Source organism: Mastigoproctus giganteus, chromosome 9 (assembly GCF_048544385.1).
Source record: "Mastigoproctus giganteus isolate SK-2022 chromosome 9, ASM4854438v1, whole genome shotgun sequence".
NCBI classification, from domain to species: domain Eukaryota; kingdom Metazoa; phylum Arthropoda; class Arachnida; order Uropygi; family Thelyphonidae; genus Mastigoproctus; species Mastigoproctus giganteus.
The window spans coordinates 218,704,902-218,726,762 of NC_143583.1; the positions used below are offsets into that span (position 1 = coordinate 218,704,902).

Below are 21,861 nucleotides of genomic sequence, written 5' to 3' on the forward strand. Positions count from 1 at the left end.
CTTATGTTACCCATCTATGGACAAATTCAATGGAAAAGTTTGGTGAAACTCACACAGTTCAAAGGCTTTTGATCGTGTTTAACATAAAGGTCTTCTAAATAAACTTCCAACTTTGGTTTTTCAACTGTTTTTGTAATTGGATGTGCAGTTTTCTTTGTGTTGATTGATGGCTTTCTGTATTCTAATTTTACCTTTTGTATATTAATGTACTTCCACTGACCATAAATTGTATCCATAGTTTTGCTGATGATAGCACATTGCATTCCACCTTCCCGTTTGAGAAATCTTGCCCTGTAAAACAGCTACAGCTTCTCGAATATCCACTACCAATTCCTTAAATGCTAATTTCCAGGTAATTCTCCAGTGGGACAAAGATAACTTAGTTGATTACAATTCTTCTAAAACTAAGTCCTGCCTTATATCCTATAAAAAGAATTATTCTGCTCCTATGCTTACCTTTGAAGACACTCTGATTTCTGCACAAAATCACATATCTCTATTAGGGATTACCCCAACTTTTAATCTCTCGTGGCATAAGCACATCACAAATATTGCTTTCTCTGCATCTAAAAACCTGAGTTTTCTCTTGCGCTTTTGGCGCTACATTTTTTCCAAACTGCTACTCACTCTGTACAAATCTCAAATCCACCCTACCATTGACCCAAAACCTCAGGTTTCTAGACTCCATTCAAAAGTGGGCAGTTCGGTTAATTAATGACCAATCTCTAACAAAGTCTCTCCACTCTCTGTCTCTTAGATGTTGTTTCTGCTGCATGCCTTTTCTATAGATAATTCCATGGGCATTGTTCTGAGTTGGCTTCTATAATTTCCGCTGTCTCTTCCAAAACAGGTCCAAACACATTGAGCAATTAGTCAGCATCCCTCTACTGTCCAACTTCAAACTCACAGCCAACTTTTCTTCTTCCTCATTTATTTTTTCACTTACATTTCCTGGAACAATCTCCCTTCATTCACATTTGTGGCTGTCCCCTTGTATAAGGCAATGGTCAGGCCACACCTTGAGGCATACAGGTATGGAAGCTTCATTTTAAGAAGAATGTAGAGCTGCTGGAATGGGTACAGAGAAGGGCAATGAGATTGGTGGGTGGAACAAAGGTTGCTCTTACCAAGAAAGACTTAAGTTCTGAAAATTGCAGCATCTGGAGACTAGGCACCTGCGAGATAATCTAATTGTTGAGGTGTATAAGGCCTTGAATGGTTTGAGCAAGCTCAATGCTGATGGGATTCTTCCTCTTGCTCAAATTACTTACCTGAGGGGACATTTATTCAAATTGAAGAATGACATTTGTAGACTAGACGTGCAGAATAAACTTCCATCTGTTGTTGTAGAAGTTGACAGCTTAAATAAATTCAAGGCAGAACTAGAGAAACATTTGAAGTGAATGGATGGGTGAAATGGGAAGATGATTTTTTTTTTTTTTTTTTTTTTTTTGGCTGACGATGCAAGAAAGCTTGCTTTCTTGCATCACATGCCTCTACTGATGCAAATAATTTATCACTTGGTGGGATCAAAAGAAACACTGCAGAGAAAGAAAGGGATTTGGAAGTTATGCTGCCAGACGTGAAGTTCTCCGAGCAGCACAAATGGTAGCAAGGAAGACCAATGTTTCAATAATCAATATACAATTATTTTTAGAGATAGGAAGGTCATAATCCCACTGTATAAGGCAATTGTAAGACCACATTTAATACTGTGTTCAAGTATGGACACAACACTTAAAAAAAGAAGCTTCTTGAAAGGGTCCAAACACAGGCAATTCACTTGAAGAGATCAGCAACAGTGTCCATATGGAGAAAAAATTGAGATATGTTGGCTAAAGAGTCAGAAACTACATACGAGGGGTGGGTAACAAAAAGTTCTACTCTTACCCAGAAATAATAGCCCTAGAAAGGTGAAACTTCACAGGAACTTTAATCCTTTTATCTGTATTCTTCATGTATAGTTATAGATTTCTACCTTCTATGGATCAGTTGTTTAATGCCTTGATCATAGAAGTTCACACTTTTTGCCTGAAACCACGATTCCACCTCATTGATGACATCCCGAGACAAATCAAAGCAGCATCCACACAATGGTTTTTTCATTTCTCAAAACAAAAAATCTGATGGTGCTAGGTCAGGTGAATAGGGTGGGTGGGTGCTGCAGTAGTTCAAAGCTGCACTGGGCAACAAAGTTGGTGGTGGCAATGGCTTCTGCAAAGGTGCAGCAATCTTGGAACCCCTCATGCGGAGACCTTAGACATGCACAGATGGTCATGTAAAATGCTGTGGGCGGACCCATAACTAATTCCCACTGCATTTACAATGAAATGAATTGTCACATGTCTGTCACTCAGCACCAGCTGCTCAATATTTGCAGCCATCTCGCTGTCTCCAGATGTTGATGGTCTTCCTTCTCTTGGCTCGCCAAACACGCTTGTATAACTGCACTGGAACTCCGTGTGGCACTTTTTTGCAGTGTCATAGGATGGACAATTCTGCCCATACACAACTTGCATTTCTTCATCAATTTCCTGAGCTTTCTTGCCCTGCAAATGCAGGAACTTGATCACTGCTTGATACTCCTTAGATTTCCTTAGATTCCGGGCTCCACCTCTGATGTATCCTACAGGAATGATATTTCACATGCTAGTTACTGAATATGTAGATAACTTATATTAAAAATGGCATCTTCCTACTGATGATCTAGGTAAGGGTATGAACTTTTTGATACCCCCCTCGTACCTTAGAGGTGACTATATTGAAGTGTTTAAAGCTGTGAGAGGTGAAAATGAAATTTTTGCTGTTATATATAATTACAGAAATAGAGTTTGACTACAAATTACGGGGGAGAAAGTTTTCTTTTAGTGAGCAAGCTGGTAATTACTGGAATAAGTTACCTACATGGGTGGCGGAGGCTGATGGCTTGGGGAAATTCAAAGGACAAATGGGCAAACACAAATGAGGAGGAAAGCAAATAGGTAGCTTATTTTTATTATTTATCTTATTTTAATTATTTTATTATATTTTTTTAAAAATTATGATGATGCATATTATCATTATCATGTTTAAACTTTTTCTCCTTTTATGGGATTTTTTTTTTGCCCCATGATGGGTACTGGTACCAAGTGCACGGCATGGTTGGTTGTGTCCGGTTACTAATATTATTATTGTTACTGTTGGTTGAGAAACTCTCTTACAGGTTCTCTCTCTCTCTCTCTCTCTCTCTCTCTCTCTCTACAGGGAATGCGAGTTTTTGGAGTTGCATATGTCTTCTCTAGGAGGCCTATTCCTACTAAGTTATTATGGAGGCTCTTTGGCACCATGCAGGTAGTTAACACGTGACCCCTATAGTCATTACTTTTTTCCATATGCCACATATCTTTGACTTCCTGTTTTAGATCTGAGTATGTCCAGATCTTTTCCTCATATGTTTTTCTGGAGGTTGCTGGTGTTGGGCACTGCTATGTCAATCGGGAAAGTAACCATTTCCTTCTTGTCAATGAGGGTTATGTCTGGTCTGTTGTGCAGGTTCATCTTGTCTGTTATGATGGCACAGTCTCAGTACGGCCTGTGAGTAGAGGTCTCTATAATATGGCCTGAGGCTCATACTTGTAACATCTTTGATCAGCTGGTATTTTTGCACCAGCTCCTGATGTATTTTCCTGGCCACCTGGTTGTGTCTGTGAGTGTACTCCACCTGGGTGATCATCCTGCAACCTGAGGTGATGTTTTGGATTGTTTCTGGGAGGAGCAGGTAGCATCACCAACATGTGTTATCTGTCACTCTGCAGTCCTTGGCAATGTATTTCCTGTAGCTCCTGGTGTTGATTATTTGGTCTTGGATGGCAAGCATGAATTCTCCGGTCTCAGGGAAGAGCCTCCAGTTTATGAGTTCATTGGAAGCCACCTTATCTATGTAGTCTTGGTGGAGGTGATTGTAGTGTCTATAATGGAGTCTCTTCTGTCCTTTCCTTCTGTTTGTGCGAATGTGGTCCCCTTGTTGAGGCTGAGTATAGTGTGTGCCATTTGTCTATCTTTCTTATTGGTTGGAAGATTGATTTTCCTGGAAGTAATCCCTCAGGTTCTTAATCACCGTCTTCTCTTGTTCAATGAGATAAGTCAGTCCCCTTACTCCTTTAGGCTATGGTCAGTCCCTTGATGGCTGACTTTGGATGGTATTGGCAACTCTTGGTCATTATCCTGAATGATCTCATAATCTCCTCCAGCTTGGTGTTGGTCCAATCTACAATCATGAAGGAACATGCTAGTACTGGGACTGCATAAATGTTTATGGCTGTGAACACGTTCCTGCCATTTAGCTTTGATTTTAGCAGGCTTCTCAGTCTCTGATGGTATTTCTCAGTGAGGCAAGTGTTCATCTCCTTCTGTTCTAACTGGTGGGGCTGCATCATCCCCAGATATCTGTATGTCTCTCCCTCCGTAATGGCGTCAATCTCTTCACCGGTCTTCAGCTGGTAATTTCATCCAATTGGATGTCCTTAAAGAAATCTATGGGTCTTGCATTTGTCTAAGTCAAATTGCATCCTGATGTCAGTGTCGAACTCTATGGCAATCCAAAGTAGCTGTTGGTTGATTCTCGGTTGAGGCATAGAGTTTGATATCATCTATGTAACATCAGTTGAAAGAGGGTGTTAGGTCATTCCTTCTCCCTTCTTTTTCATTATTATTATTTAGAAACAAGAATAAACATTGTTTTTTTCAGTTTTTTTTTTTTTTTTAGATTCTTTATATGAAGTGTAAATAGATGGCAGTTCAATAATTGTACCAGCTAAAAGGGAAAATAAATTTCATAATTGATAACTGGTGGTCATGGTGGATGCAATATAAGACCATAAAGGATTAAATATATTGATATTTCAGCTCAAACACAATATTCACAATAAAAGAAAATGTAAAAATATACATATAAAAAAAGAGAATATTATACAGCATGTTCAAGAATGTAAAATAATACTAATGTTGTGGAATTGAAAAAAAAAAAAAAAATAGATAAAATCATTTAGAGCAAAAGAGGATCAAGTAAAATATCCTTTATATAATTTATTTTGTAAAGAGGAACCAACTTACTTTTATTTCATCTAACTGGCTATTAAGATTATCTAGATCTCTAGCTATTGGAGACATGTTGTCTAATTCTTCTTCCAAATAATTTAAATCATGGTGAGCTGCTTTCATTCTTCCCTGCAAAAGAAAATAAAGAAATAATTAATAACAGCAATAAAGGGAATGTAATTAGCTCAGTGGTTACAATGCAGGACCAGCAAGCTCAAGGACCCAAGTTCAAATCCTGAAGCAAAAAAAAATAAAAATAAATAAATAAAAAAAAATAAATATCATTAGGGAAAAAGAAAAAAATCATGAAAGACACTTCATTGGACCTACCTCAGTCAAAGTGATGGCTGAGGCAGAGAGAGTGGCACCATCTGGTGTAGTACAGGATAAAGTGACTTGCCTGGACGCAGAGGGGTCAGTTTGAAAATTCGAAGAGAGGGTCACCTAAGAAAGACATCGGAGCAAATGGCAGTGTGACTTGTATGGCTACCCTAAGGGTAGGGCAAGACCATCCAGCACAACCAACTGGAAGCAATTCCAGCTCAGCTGTGGTAGTGACCAGGAAGGAAGGAAAAGCCAATGCATGAGTGGAGCATCGAAATAAATATGGAGTGGAGCATCGAAATAAATATGTTCATCATGCAAGCATACTATGAAGTCCCGAGGCTAGAAAACGACATGACAATGTACAGAATGAAACTATATACCAAGTGTCGAAACAGTTCCTGACTGTTCGGGTCACTGAAGAATAGCAGATCATAGAAAGACCATTATCACAAAGAACTTGATAGCTCCTTCAATCCTAGAAAAACTCAAAGAATGAAGTATATGAGCACAAGCCGGAGTAGCCACAGTGGAAACAGACAAGGCTGTGATATCCAGAATAGAAGAAGAGTGGAAGAAGGCCCTAGAAAGACCCACCACCATATGAAGCTTGTTTGTTATTTGGTTTTAAGGAGCATTAGCAACTAAGGCTATATTGCTCCGGGGATATGCGGTGGTCATTCCTTGACCTTTCCGCATCCTCCGTATTTGGTGGTCACCATATGAAGCAGAGACGTATTTGGTGGTCACCATATGAAGCAGAGACCCAACAGAATCCTGTGGCAAGTCACAGACCACCTCAATCAGCAAATAATACCAAATTACCTCAACAACAACAGAGTTGTTTTCAGGTAATTTGGTATTTGGGAACCATTAGATACCATTGGCAATGCAATTTACTGTGCCAGTGTTACAACCACTGGAACAAACGAGAAACTGGAGACCAGCAGAAAATAAAATGCAAAGTATAAGGAGATTTGTAGAGGAATGTATTTGCAAGGGATTTGTGAATCAATGAGTATGGATATCCCTCCATGATTATTATTTGTAACAGGTCTGTCTTGCAAAACAGAATAAATTTTTTATTGAGGGAGATACCCGAGATGTCAAATATGTCACTTGTAAGCAGATTCCAACTAGATGATCATGATTCTTAATTATCTGGCAATATTATCAATATTGTTTCAAAAGCCTTTGCAATACCATTGGATGATGTTTTTCATTGTTTGAATTTAAATGAAGTTGACTGTGTCTGTTTTTTGGAAGTCTGTTTGAGGCAGTCAATTTTCATTTTATCTCTCTTTGGAAAAACAGATCATGTGTCTATTTCATTTGGATGAAGATCCAAAATGGTTTTCATTTCTTCGTGACTGGAAGTTTTATTATTATTATTAGCTATATGGTGCAAGGAAGCATGAGGCTTATGTTGCACCAGCCAAAAAAAAAAAAAAAAAAAAAATTCTGAATTACCCTGAGAGAGAGAGAGAGAAAACAGGAGTCAGAAGTAGAAGGGAATCACCAAGAAGGAGAAGAATGATGATATCCAGCTAAGGATCCTGGGTGTGCCAAGCCCATACTCACGAGATGTAAGCCCCAAGTTTCACTGATATCAATAATGATGAGTCAGTGTGCTGACTCGTCATTATTATTTGCTAACAGGATCTGAGTTCTCTGTTTGGACAGGGTTTACAGGAGTTGTATGGACACAGATGGTGTTGTGACATGTGTTAGCTCTATTTGAAGTCTGTTACTTTGAGGATTGAGGTACAGAAGAGAGCAAAGATCAAGCCCATTCAGGAATAGAGATGATTGGTGGAATTGATGTATCCATCTGAACTGATATTGAATGAAATCTTTGAGAGGCTTCAGTGCACATACATCTTCATATCTGTTCTAGTGATAGTGGTAGTGATGCAAGTCTTTAGCAGCACAAGGGAAACTAGGACAAAATAAAGCAAATTCTGGTGCCGGAATTTGCTTTATTTGAAAAATAAAGTTTGATTTGTTTAAGATAAGCAAAAAGCTCATCCAGATTGGTATCGTTTGCCCAATTGGTGGGTTAGATAAAGGTTCTTGCATTTTTTGTGTGTATGTGTGAGAGAGAGAGAGAGAGAGAGAGAGAGAGGTAATATTTCTGATGTGGGAATAATATGAATAGCCAAGGAGGATAAGTCAAACTGTAAGTTGTGATGAACAATGTATGTATAGTGGAGGATCGTAGTCTGTGGGCAGAAAGGGGTGTTCAGATGTGCGTGTCCTATGTGTAATCTTGCTAGGATATTTCTTAATGCCTGTTTTGCCTGAAGCTGGATTCCATAGTTGTGTTTCATGTTTAATTTCAAATAATTTATTGTTAGTATGCGTCTTTCAAATGTTTAACCACTGGTCTCTACAGATATGTCGGATATGTTTTAGGAAATCTATATAGGGTATTTGGAAAGATAGAGGTGCACTGCTGTTTCGTTACCTGTGATGCCGGCATGCCCTGGAATCCAACAAAGCTTACAGTATGATTCCTATACTGCAAATGATTTAGATGAGACTGGATTTCTTTTACCATGGAATGTGTTGAAAGGAATTTATTACCTATTGTGAACAGTGCACTCATGGAGTCCATATATATTAAACTATTAGCATTGAGACAGATATTGATATTATCTATAGTTAGTTGGATTGCATACTGTTCTAAAGTACAACTGCTACATTCAGCCGGGAGAGATACAGATACTGTATATGAGGGGTTGTTGTTGTTGTTTTTTTTTTTTTTTTTTTTTTGGAGCATTAGCAACTAAGGCCATATTGCTCCGGGATATGCGTTGGTCATTCCCTGACCTTTCCACATCCTCCGTATTTGGTGGTGATGGGCTCGAACCCCGGTCTAATCAAGAAGCAGGTGCTACGCACTGCTGCTCCTTCTCACCTGGCTACGGAGGCACCTCAGATACTGTATATGAGGGGAAAGACTGCTGCAGCACTTATGGCAGTGCCTGATTTTGAGCCATCAGTATATATTATCCAGCTGTGTGTGCATTGCTAGAAGCATGCCTTTTGTGAAGTTGTTTGATATTACAGTTTTCCCGAGACTTTTTCTCCATTGTTGGAAATAGAGTCACAGTAAGGTGGGTTTATGGACCAGGGGATCAGGTGTTTTGGTTTCTTTAAGTGTTTTCAAAATGTACATACCAGTGCATTAACTCTTGTAGTCTAATACCAGTGGGTTTATTTTAAGTAGGTTTATTGTTATAGAATATTATCCATTCAGGATTGCAGAGTCACGATTGATTGGGATGATCTGGAGGGATTTTAAGTCTGGATGCACGGTGAGGAGTAACATTTTCCTTCTGAAGTGGAGCGGAGTGGAGGTTTTGACTCTGGATAGGGGATGTTCGAAATAACTGTGTGAAGAGCACTGTGCTGTATAGTATTTAGTCTTGTAAGTACAGTTTTCCTAGCTGAGTCACAGACGATTGCATCATAGTCTAGATGTGACAAGATGAGAGAATGATACAAATGGAGGAGAGTGTATCTATCTGCACCCTATCCCATGGTACAGATGGCTCTGAGTATATTGAGTTTTTCAAGCAGAGGGTTCTAATATAAGTTATATGCATGGCAAAATTCAGTTTTGTACCTATTGTTAAACTTAAAAAATCGATATTGCTAACAAGAGGGATTGGGTAACCAGAGCCTGAACTTAATTTAAGTTCAGGCTCTGGATGTAATTTGCATTTTTTACTGAAATGAATCGCAATCATCATTTGTTCTGACAAACCATATTGTAGAGTCCATGTCTCTAATTTATTTATGGAAAGTTGTAATTGTCTCTCAATTGTATTAATATTTGGTGAATGGCATGATATGGCAAGATCGTCAGCATACAAATATATTTCTATGGATATTCTGGGTCATGGTGTTTAGCCTAATTGCAAAGAGGGTGACACTAAGTATGGACCCTTGGGGCACCCCTTCCTCTTGGATAAAATATTGTGAGAGTACATTTTGGTGATGGACTTGAAAAGTTCTGTGCTTAAGAAAATTCTGAATGAATTGTGGTAAGTGTCCTTTCAACACTAGGGAATAGAGCTCTAGAAGAATGCCTTTTTATCATCTAGACTGACCATTACTAGATGCTCATTTTTAACGTATGCATTGCGAATATTGGTTTCAGCTCTTATCATAAGGTCCAAGCACGATCTATTTTGTCGGAAACTGTATTGGTTGTTATTTAACAGAATTTTACTTTCAAGGATCCATTTTACTCTGCTGTGTATCATTTTTTCTAGTGTTTTACCAAGACAGATAGTGAGAGAAACTGGCTGGTAGTTTTGTGGAAGTGACTGGTCCTTTCCTGATTTTGGAAAAGCAAGAATTACAGAGTGATGTCATGAGGGGGATACACATTCAAGAAATATCTGATTATAGAATACTAATAGTAGGTTTGGGGCTGTATTATTTAGTTGCTTGAACATTATATAGTAGGTTCCATCCAGTCCTGCTGCATTGTTTGCTTCTTTTCAGGGCGTCTTTGAGTTGAGTTCAGCTAAGATGAAAGGATGATTAAAACGAAAAGATCGGGTGGTATTAAAATTAAATTTATATTTTTCTGCCAAGATTTTGATTTTCAGGAAAGAATCGTCATATGCAGATGCTGCTATTTGACTGAAAGTCTCTGCAAGGAAATTGCCTATTTCCTTAGGTAAGGACAGTTCTTGTCCATTTTTAATCAAGATTGGAGCAGAAAAAGGAATGCATTTATTATTTAATTGTTGGATTTTCCTCCATATTAACCAACTGCTGGGGTTCATAAGTGTTCTTTCTAACAGTACTGGAAAATCTTTCCAGGAGTCTTTTTTGGCTTGTCTTCTGATTTGTCATGCTCTTTCCTTTTGTTTTTTATATAATATGAGGTTGGCATTTGTGGGAAACCTACAAAATAGATTCCAGGCTTTATTTCTTTTCCTTTTTGGCACTGTTACGTCTCATTTCTTTGCATGTCTGTGTTGGTCCACAGAGGACTGGGAGATTGCTTCAGACATTGCTGCCAAAATTTGTGTGGTATGTGCTCATTGATGTCATTTATCAGTAGTGTTTTAATAAATTAATCATCAAAAGAGACACAGACTAAGTATTTTTTGCCCAATTTGCTTGTGAGAACTTCCATTTTACTCAGTAATTTGGATAGTGAGATTGTTTCATTTGAATTTTACATATAATTGGAAAATGATTGCTGTTGTGCAGATCATGCACAACAGCAATCAGATTGTCCACTCCATACTGGGAAACAGAATTGGAGAACAGATGGACATATCAATTGTTGAGGTGGATCCTGCAGGAAGATGTAAATAAGTGTGATGGTCAGCATTTAGTAAGTCTGTTGGTTCAGTAAGGTCTCAATCAGTTGTCCTCTTTAATTCATGTCGGAACATTCCCATAATGGGTGATGTCCATTGAAATCACCAAAGAGTGTTGGCATTTATGCTATAAGATTTCTAGTTCTTTTAGCATGATGGTACTATTTGGTGGAAGGTATATTGAAACGAGAGTTAGGGTTATTCCAAGTGCAACACTCACAGCAATGGCTTCTAAGACAGTCTGCACAGAGATATGTCGAGCAGGGATTTTAGGGTTAACTAATATTGCTGTATTAATAATGTGTGAAGTTTGCAGTATTCCTATCTTACCTGTATACTGTGTAGTTTTTAATTGAGAGAATTACTTGTGGTAACTCCTATACTCAAGTCCTATACTTGGCTTTAGGAGTTTTGTTTTGATCTGTCTGTTTTTTTTTTTTTTTTTTGGAGCAGTTTGTTTGTAATGATGGGATACACTTAAATAGAAAGGGTGCAAGAATGTTTGCTGATGCTATCAAGGCAATGTCAGGTGGGTCAGAAAACTGCTATATTGTGGGGGGGGATACAAGGACTAATAGATTAAAGGTAGCTACTGGCAGAGGTTAAAGTGATTCTTGCACGGCTTCTACAGGAATGAGCAGCAGCCTGGAAAACAAGATGCAGGGTACTTCAGAGACTGTTGGGAGTCATAGCGGTACAAGTAAACACATTGGTTATGTTAGGGTTGCTAAGAATAGGAACAGGTGCATGTATACTTGCGTGTACACCAATGCTAGGAGTTTAGTAAATAAATTTGATGAATTTGAGGTATTGCTCAAAACATCAAAGGCAGATATTGTTGGGATTTCAGACACGTGGTGTCACACAGATATAAGGAATGCAGAACTGGAATTTTGGGAGTACAATGTCTACAGAAAGGACAGACAGGATAGGAAGGGAGGAGGGGTTATGCTATTAGTTAAGAAATACATAAAATCCAAGGAAGTGAAGCCAGTCGACGTCGCTGGACAGTGTAGTGTCGAGTCAGTTTGATGTGACATAAACATTGGGAGATCAAAATTGAGAGTAGGAGTGTGCTGTAGGCCTAATGACTGTGATGAGTATAATAAGAAACTGTACAAGGAAATAGAGTGGGCCAGTAAATCAGAGAGTCTTATAATGGGGGATTTTAATTTCCCAGATATTGACTGGAATTTTGGGGCTGGTCACTCATACACTAGCAAGGCCTTTGAGGATTTATTGGATGATTGTTTTCTACATCAGCATGTTTGGGAGGCAACTAGAGGGAGTAATACTCTTGATTTGATTATCAGTAGTGATTCTTCATGCATTAAGAATCTGCAGATAAATGAACCACTAGGTGGCAGTGATCACAGAGTGCTGAAGTGGGATTTACTCAAAGAGGTAACTACCATTAGGGGTAAAGGAAAGGGTTATTGCTTTCGTATAAAGGCGACTACGATGGACTGAGACAGTATTTAAATTCTATACAGTGGGACCAACTGATGATGTTACGAACAGCAAATTCAAAATGGGAAGCATTCAAAGAACTTATCTTGGAAGCTACTAGGCTTTACACACCAACTAAGAAATATTGTTCAAGGTTTAGGACTAAATGGATGTCAGATGAACTAATGAGACATAAGACACAGAAGAAAAATGCATGGGATACATACAAATTAACACGTGACACAGAAGCCTATGATAGATACAAGTTGATCTGTAACCAAGTTACAAAGGAGGTTAGGCAGGCGAAGGCAGATTAAGAGAAATCTTTGGCAAGGGATGCAAAAAAAAAAAAAAAAAAAAAGAAAAAAAAAAAAAAGAGTTCTTTACTTATGTAAACTCTATAAGGAAGGGAATGAATCACATTGGTCCACTTGATATCGATGGGTCAACTGTTGATGATCCTGCTCAGGTAGCTAACAAACTAAATGAATATTTTGCATCGGCATTCACACATGAGGAGTTATTCAGCGAGGGAAATGCCAGAGGTGCATTCAACTCTGGCAGTAACCGAGAGAATCTTGTAATAACTGAGAGTAAAGTGGAGGAGAAATTGTTGAAGATAAACACAAGAAAGGCATCTGAAGTGGATGGGATCTATCCAGTTATATTAAAGGAGGCAGCAAAGGAAGTAAGCAAACCCTTAGCCATAATTATTAGAGCTTCCCTGGACTCAGGGGAGGTACTCACAGACTGGAGATGTGCAAATGTGACCCCAATTCACAAAGGAGGAGGAGGATCAAAGGCCAACACAAGTAATTATAGACCTGTGAGTTTAACTTCTGTTCCCGGAAAATTAATGGAGGCACTGGTTAAAGAAGCACTACAGGATCATCTAGACAAGACTTCAGTTATAGCTCGGACACAGCATGGTTTTGTTACAGGGAAGTCTTGCCTGACCAATTTGATTGGATACTATGATGCAGTCACAAAAGAACTGGATGCAGGGAATAACTTTGATATTATATTATATACTTGGATCTTAGAAAGGCTTTTGATACTGTTGCACATGGAAGACTGCTGCACAAATTAAAGCAGTGTGGCATTGGAGGCAAATTGCTGCTATGGATAAAGGGGTGGTTGAGGGGGAGAAGACAGAGAGTGGTAATCAATGGACACTGCTCATCGTGGACTAATGTTATTAGTGGAGTCCCTCAGGGTTCAGTATTGGGTCCATTATTGTTTTCTGTATTTATAAATGATACTGATGATGGTATATCAAGCTTAATGTCCAAGTTTGCAGACGATACAAAGGTTGACAGGGCATACTGACACTATGCTGCTGCAACAGGATCTGGAAAGGTTGAGCAGATGGACTGAGAGGTGGCAAATGAAGTTTAACATGACAAATGTAAAGTACTACATATGGGAAACTGCAACCCCCAGAGCAACGTATCAACTCTGTGGTACTACACTGACAGTGGTAGAGAATGATAGGGACCTGGGGGTTGTTGTGCAGGCAGATATGAAGTTCTCTGAGCAGTGCAGACGGGCTGCAAGAGTAGCTCATGGTGTATTGTCAATGATATATAGGAATTTTTCTAGCAGGGATAAGGAGGTGATTATTCCCTTGTATAAGGCAATGGTCAGGCCACAACTAGAGTACTGTATACAGGTCTGGAGGCCTCATTTCAAGTGGTGTTGGCGCATTATAGCCTAAGTTGCTAATGCGCCAATAAAACCCAAACCCACCGACACACCTCATTTCAAGAAGGATGTAGAGCTGGAACGGGTATAGAGAACGGCAACAAGATTAGTGAATGGAACAAAGGGGTGCTCTTATGAAGAAAGGCTTAAGTTTTGCAAATTACAGTGTCTGGAGAGTAGACACCAGCGAGGTGATCTGATAGAGGTGTATAAGGCCTTGAATGGTTTGAGAATGCTGAAGGGATTCTTCCTCTTGCTCAGAATAATCACCTGAGAGGGCATAAATTCAAATTGAGGAAAGACAGATGTAGGATATAGTAAAAAAGGCCTATGTGCTCTGGATTCATTACGGAAATTTATTTTGTTTCTCAGAGCAAAAACTAAACATAATTACAAATAATAAGCTTTCGGCTGGGAGGCAGCCTTCTTCAGATTGAATACATGAATGGCAGTTGGAATAGAGATGTGCACTCCCAGGATGGTGCGTGAGGCACGTGATTAATTGTTTGTTGATGTTTGTGGCTGCGACATGTGGTGGTGCCATGCCAGCGTTTGTGTATGGATAGAATTACTGCGTCTGTGATGGGGTTAACTTGGAAACCACTGTTCCTGTTCAAAGAAGCATCTGAGCATTTTATATTTAACATTCCAACCAGGTGCGCTTTAGGTAATGGTGGGACCTGTCCACAACCACGACATCGCAGTGTGGGTCGATGTCGTGGCGGCTTGTCCAGACATGCTCAGCGATAGCTGAGTGTTCTACATCTGCCAAACGGATCGCCCTTTTGACAGATGTAGTGATGCGTGAAATGGGAAGGATTTTTTTTGGCTGATGCTGTATAAGCTTGCTTGCATCATATGGCTTGACTAAGACAACTTGACTCAAACACTAGATACAGAAGCTATACCAGAAAAAATTTGTCAGATGAAGTAGAAGATGCTATGAAATCAATGAAAAAAAACCAAGCAGCAGGGTCTGATAAAGTCACTGTTGAAATGCTGAAAGCTGGAGGCCAGCCTGCATATATAAAGTTCTGGCCAAACATTTTACAAAATGCCTTCTACCTAACAAAGTTCCTGTAGATTGGAAAAATGCAGAAGCCATCCTACTACACAAAAAAGATGACAAAGCAGATTTTAAAAAAATTCTGACTGATAAACCTACTGCCAGTTTACTACAAGGTGTTCACAAAAACACTTTCAAGTAAAATAGAACAATTCTTGATGCAACAACAAGCAAGTTTCAGAAGCAGCTTCAGTACAATAGATCACATTCAAACAGTGCAGCAAGTATATAGATTAGGGCAATAATCAATGCCCTAATCAACTAACGTGCAGACAGAGCTTACATTAACATTCTACAATCAATACATGAAAAGGTGACTGCACCATTATGGTTCAACAAATCAAAATAAAAAAAGGTATCCGACAAGGAGATACAATCTCCCTAAAACTAATTTCTGCCTGTTTAGAAAATTTTTGCAAGCTAAATTGAAATAATAAAGGACTTAAGATAAATGGCGATTACTTGAATTACTTATGATATGCAAATGACATCACTCTTTTGCCAATGATCCAGAAGAATTGCAGAAAAACACTGAAGAACTCAACATGAAAGCAAGAAGTTCAGTTTGAAGATGAATATCAAGAAAACACAGGTTATGCTCAAGAAATATACCAGGCCAAAGAAGATAATCATGGCTGAAGGAAAAGAATGTAAAGAAGTGGAAAGGGCTAAGGTAAAGAAAGGCAACATGAGAACGACGAGAAACATTGGACAACTTATGCAGAAAATTAGTTTCTCAACACGGGACTCTAGTGCTACTGTCGGTAAACAGACAGTAGGTGTTATCGGTCTGGAGCCAAAATCGAGAAGGATATATTGATTGACAAGTAGGCGTGGCAAACAATGAAATGATTGGTGGTGGGTGCGACAGAGGACAAGCTACTGTGTAGTCATTGGTTGGCATTATAATGTGTATTTATGAGTAAAGAACAGTGCATAATAGTTTTGTAATGAACGGTAAACAGGTAATAGTAGTGATGAATCTTTTAAAGCTGGAAGAAATTTGTAAGGAAAATAAAACATTGGTTAATTTTTTGAAAACTAAATTAATAAAAGTTTCGTTCTGTTCATTTTTATTTCTTCATTATGTTTTTTTCTCATTATTAAAAACAGATTTTTTGGAATTCATGAGTGTTTTTACTATACTGTTGATTTAGGTTTGGTTTGGTTACGAAAAAAGGAAAAGGTTTCTTTATTTTCAGTTATATTTCGTAACTGGTTTTTTCCTTATATTTAGTAATCTAAATATAAAAATAATATAAAAATGACCTAAATATAAAAAAAAAAAAAAATCATTAGGTTAAGAAATAATATATATATATATATATATATATATACAGGAATACCTCGGTTAACGTTACCTCTGATAACGAAGCTTCGATATAACGAAGTCCGCAATTTCAAGCCCCATTTAACATAAAAAAAATATTCCAGTTTAATCACCTGAAATCTAAACAAACTGAAGAAATTACGGAAACCTTTTGGGCTTCTCGTGGTTGGTTCGAGAAATTTAAAAAACGGGCCAGGATTCATAGTGTAAAATTAACAGAAGCTGCAAATAAGTTTCCAGAAAAACTAAAGGAAATAATTGAACGTGAAAATTTTCCACCAAATTTGGTGTTCAGTGTTGACGAAAGCGGTTTGTTCTGGAAACGGCTACCAACAAAAAGCTTCATTTCTATTGAAGAAAAATCAGCTGCTGGGTTCAAAGCAGCCAAAGACCGTTTAACGTTACTCTTTGGATCAAATGCCTCTGGCGATTATAAATTAAAATTGTTATTAGTTTACCATTCAGAAAATCCGAGGGCGTTAAAAGGTAACATAAAAATGAATTTACCTGTAATATGGAAAGCAAATAGAAAAGCGTGGGTTACCAAGGAGTTATTTACTGATTGGTTTGTTAACTGCTTTTGTCCTGAAGTAAAACGGTATTGTCAAAAAAACAACTTTGAAGAAAAAGCTCTTTTGTTGTTAGATGCTCCGGGACATCCTACTGATCTTAACACGTTGGACACATGCATTCCTGTCAAAGTTGTGTTTCTTCCAGCAAACACAACTTCCCTGATTCAACCATTGGATCAGGGAGTAATAGCATCATTTAAAGCTTATTATCTGCGTCGAACATTAAGCAGTTTAACTGAACTAGAGGATAAAGAGGAAATGACAGTTAAAACTTTTTGGAAAAACTACACCATTAAAAACGCAATTGAAAACATTGATAGTTCTTGGAAAGAAGTCACTAAGAAATGCTTAAATGGAGTTTAGCACAAAATATGGCCAGAAGTTGTACTAGAAGAAGAAAATAACATACAAGAAATTAGAAAAGAAGTTATCCAGATGGCTCAATCAATAGGTTTCGAAAATGTCGATGAAGAGGATGTTAGAAATTTATTGAATGCAGAAGATGATGGTTTTTCAGTGGAAGATTTAGAAAACCTTGTTAGCAACGAAGACAAAGATAATGAAGACGAAGTTAAAGAAGTTCCTGCCGAAAAAGTGTTAACAACCAAAGATTTAAAAAGGTGCTTAAATGACATTGAAAACGTTTTAAATTTGTTTAGTGAAAATGATCCTGATTTAGGAAGAAGTTTTATTGTTAAGCGATCAGTGTTAAATGCAATAACTCCATATAGGCAATTGTTAAATGAAAGAGAAAAAAAGCATAAGCAATCAACTTTAGACTCATATTTTAAAATGTGATTTCACTTTGTATGTAAGTTGACTGTTTATTTAATAAAACGTTTCTTTGTTCGAAAAAAAGCTTTTCATTTTATTTACGTAGGAACGTATCCCTATTCTGGCCATAGTATTTTTACCTCTGAAAACGAAGTTTCGCTTAACGAAGTAATTTCGTGGAACGCATCCTATTCGTTATTCGAGGTATGCTTGTATAGTGATAGCTGTTGAGGTGTTGCTTGACATTATGATACGTGTGTATCCGCATGAGTGTCTTTAAAAATAAAAGTACAGTAATAAAAAAATAATATTTTGTTAATAAACAATTTATGTGCTAATCCACATGATTCTAAAGAAAAAAGGTTAGGTTATCCCCTCCATTTCGGGAGGAGTTCAAGCTCCCATGGATTCAAGTGGAGGTAAGCTGATCTTTTTTCACCATTAGGGCATATTATTGAACAAGCATTTAACACAAGAAAAGTAGAACAAGCATTAAGGGAAAACAGAGGATTTAAATCAGCAACCATGAGAAGTAATACAGAAAGACAAATGATACTGAAACTGAAGAATAGCGATGGTGTACTTATAAACAGCAGAGAAGGCATAATTCAAATAGCAGAAGACTACTATAGAGAATTATACAAGGAGCAGGGGAATGATGCCAGCAGTGGGGAAGATGGATTGCAAAGTAGCAACACATACGACATACCCAATATTCTTCCTGATGAGGTAGAACATGCATTGAAGAAAATGAAGAATCAGAAAGCCCCGGGGTGAGATGAAGTTACTGTAGAGTTGTTAAAATTGGGAGGAAGAGACATAACACAAAAACTAGCAAGGCTCTTCACAAAGTGCATTAGAAAAGGTGTGACGCCTAAGCAGTGGAATAATGCAATCATAGTTTTGCTGCATAAGAAAGGAGATAAATCAGAATTTGGAAATTACAGACCAATTAGCTTGTTATCCCATATCTTCAAGTTGTTCACAAGGGTCATTACTAACAGATTAGAAAGAATACTTGATGAGAATCAACAGAAAGAGCAAGCTGGCTTTAGGACAGGATTCTCAACTATGGATCACCTTCACGTAATATTACAGCTAATGGAGAAAGCAAATGAATATAAAACACCATTATGCCTGGCATTTGTGGATTATTAAAAGGCATTTAACTCCATACAGCATAAGGCAATGTTTCAGGCACTGGAAAGACAAGGCATTGATACCCCATATATTATGATTTTGAAGAAAATATATGAGAGTGCTACCTCCTTTATTAGACTAGACAAAGACAGTAGGAAATTTAAAATCGAGAAAGGAGTTCGACAAGGAGACACAATATCTTCGAAGCTGTTTTCTGCTGCCCTTGAGGAAGCTTTCAGAAGATTAGACTAGTCGCAGAAAGGAGTCAATGTGAATGGAGAGTACCTAAACCATTTACAATTTGCAGTTGACATTGTGGTCATAAGCCACGATCCCAAAGAATTAGAGGAAAATCTTAATCAGTTATGCACAGTTAGTAAGGATTTTGGACTAAAGATGAATATGGCTAAAACAAAAGTAATGATGAACAAGTATGCCACAGAAAGGAAAATAATGATTGAAGGAGCAGTAATTGAAAAGGTGGAGTCATATACTTATCTGGGACAAGTTATTAGCTGTAATAATGATAAATGACTAGAAGTCAAGAGAAGAATAAATTTTGGACGGATAGCATTCAGGAAATATAGTCACATACTGAAGAGCAATATCCCAGTTTGTCTGAAACGTAAAATAATGAACCAATGTATACTCCCCACTATGACTTATGGAAGTGAAACTTGGGCACTCACCAAAAGAACGGAAGAGAAGCTGAGAACTACACAGCGAAGAATGGAATGAATTATATTGGGAATCAAACTGTTAGATAAGAAGAGAAACACATGGATTAGGCGGAAACTCAAGTAAAGGACATTCATATCAAAACTAAAGAACTGAAATGGTCTTGGGCAGGACGCATAGCTCGAAGACATGATGTCAGATGGACTAAGAAAATAACAGAATGGTATCCAAGAGGAGCTAGAAGAAAACCTGGAAGACAAAGTCGGAGATGGATAGATGAAATTGATGAGTTTGTGGGTAGTAAATGGATGGCCAGTGCTCAAAACAGAAGGAACTGGAAAGTTGCTGAAGAGGCCTTCATCCGGCAGTGGATTGAAAATGGCTGATGATGATGATGATGATGATGATTGAACAAGAAAATAAAAATACAGTCATAAAAAAATTTATTTTTTTATGAATGTATTTCTAAATGTGACTGTGATTCTAAAGAAAAAAGGTTAGGTTACCCCCTCCACTTCCGGAGGGGTTCAAGCTCCCATGAGATTCAATTGGAGGTAACCTGACCTTTTTTCACAATTATGGAAAGGGCTCATTAGCAGGAGCGGATTAAGGTCGGTTGAGGCCCCGGGCGCAGAAGAAAATATTGGGCCCCTTAAAAAAAAGAGAGAGACAGAGAAAATAAAAATACATGTTAACCATTTTTTTAAATAAATAAAAAATATTATGTACTATTAATGTTTTATTTCCAATAAAATTTGAATATAATATATGTATAATATAATTAATAATAGCATAATAATAGCATAATAATAATCACAAACTTTTGAACTAATAGTTGAACATATTAGTTCAACTATTAGTTGAACTAATATGTTCAACTAATTTGTTGGGGTTTTGCGTGGGCCCTTCAGAAGTCGGGGCCCAGGGCACGCGCCCGGTGCGCCCGCCGTTAAATCCGCCTCTGCTCATTAGGGCAAGTTACCATCAGTGCTACTAAAATGATACTAACCCGATGTTATCGTGTGTTGTGTTCACACACCAATTGGCACATCATTTGCCACGCCTACCTGTCAATCAATATATCGTTCTCGACTTTGCTCCAGACCGATAACACATACAGAGTGAGCAGCACTAAAGTGCTGTATCAGGAAACTAATTTTCCGCGTAAGTTATTCGACATTTCTTGTCGTTCTCGTGTTGGCTTTCTTTATCTTCGCCGTGAAAAGATATGTTAAACTTTAACAAGAAATTCAACAGATGGAAACATCATGATAGAAATCAAACAGTGCATAACACTGAGATGGCAAGCTTTTGGAAAGCTTATTACAGTCTTCAAGACAAACTTGCAACTCTGGTGATTGGTTTTTTGTCTCAGTTTTCAATCAAATTATTCTCACTATTCTAATATGAAACAAGAACACTGAATGCAAAAGCTATACAAAGACTGAGGATCACATAGAAAAGAATGGAGTGCTGAATTTTCAACATAACCAAGGTCTATGACAACACTGAAAGAACAAAGCATTAAAATAGAAATCGGCAGGCCACATATCAAGAAGAAATGATGATAGATAGGCCAAACAAATTTTGGCATGGATACCACTTGACATAAAACGTCCAAAAAACAGACCAAAGGCGAGAAGATGGATAGATGAAATTGAGTAATTCTCTGGCTCAATGTCAACAGAAAGCACAAGATTTCTGTTGCTGAAAGCTTGTTCAGGAGGCCTGCATCCTGCAATGAATCGACATCCGTTGAAGAATAAAAAGATGATGATCATATATATATATATATACGTATAAAAATAAAATAAGTTAAACTAGTTAAAAATGAAAAGGTATTGTGTGTGTGTGTGTGTGTGTGTGTGTGTGTGTGTGCGCGTGTGTGCGCGTGTATACTCAAAAATATTGGTACAAACGTTTAGGGGAGGTAGGTAACATCTAAAGGAATGCGAATCGCATAGGAACCCATAACCAGAAACATCATGGGAAAGTAGGAGCAGAGGCACAAGAAGCAGAAATGACACAAGACAGTAATTAGTGTAAAACATTTATTGGACATAATATTAACAATGGAGTACGAGATGGATGCATTTCATGATGTTACAACAGATGCTAAGGTTCCGCCACGAGACGCGATGCATGCGTGACACCGACGCAGCATGGATTGGCGAACACGGTCGAACACACCTGGAGTTTCTTTGACAGTAGCAGCAGCGCAGACTAGTCTCGCCACGAGATCTATTTCCGTCTCCACAGGCGATTCATACATGATCGATTTGAGGGCCCTCATAGAAAGAAATCAAGGCTTGATAAATCAGGTGAGCATGGGGGCCAGGCCAGGCAATGGGTCCACCACGGCCAATCCATCAACGCCCAAAACGCCTGTTCAAATGG

The 21,861-nt window shown here is 38.0% G+C and overlaps 1 protein-coding gene across 1 annotated transcript in view; it reads right to left on the reverse strand.

Annotated features, from left to right (window-relative positions):
- The window catches only part of shot (dystonin-like protein short stop), a 1,739,701-nt gene that overhangs the window by 728,765 nt on the left and 989,075 nt on the right, over positions 1-21,861 (reverse strand). Inside the window, exon 49 of the mRNA XM_090380932.1 lies at positions 5,092-5,205. Within this exon, the coding sequence (XP_090237058.1) occupies positions 5,092-5,205 (114 nt within the window). The remainder of the gene's footprint in view (positions 1-5,091; positions 5,206-21,861) is intronic.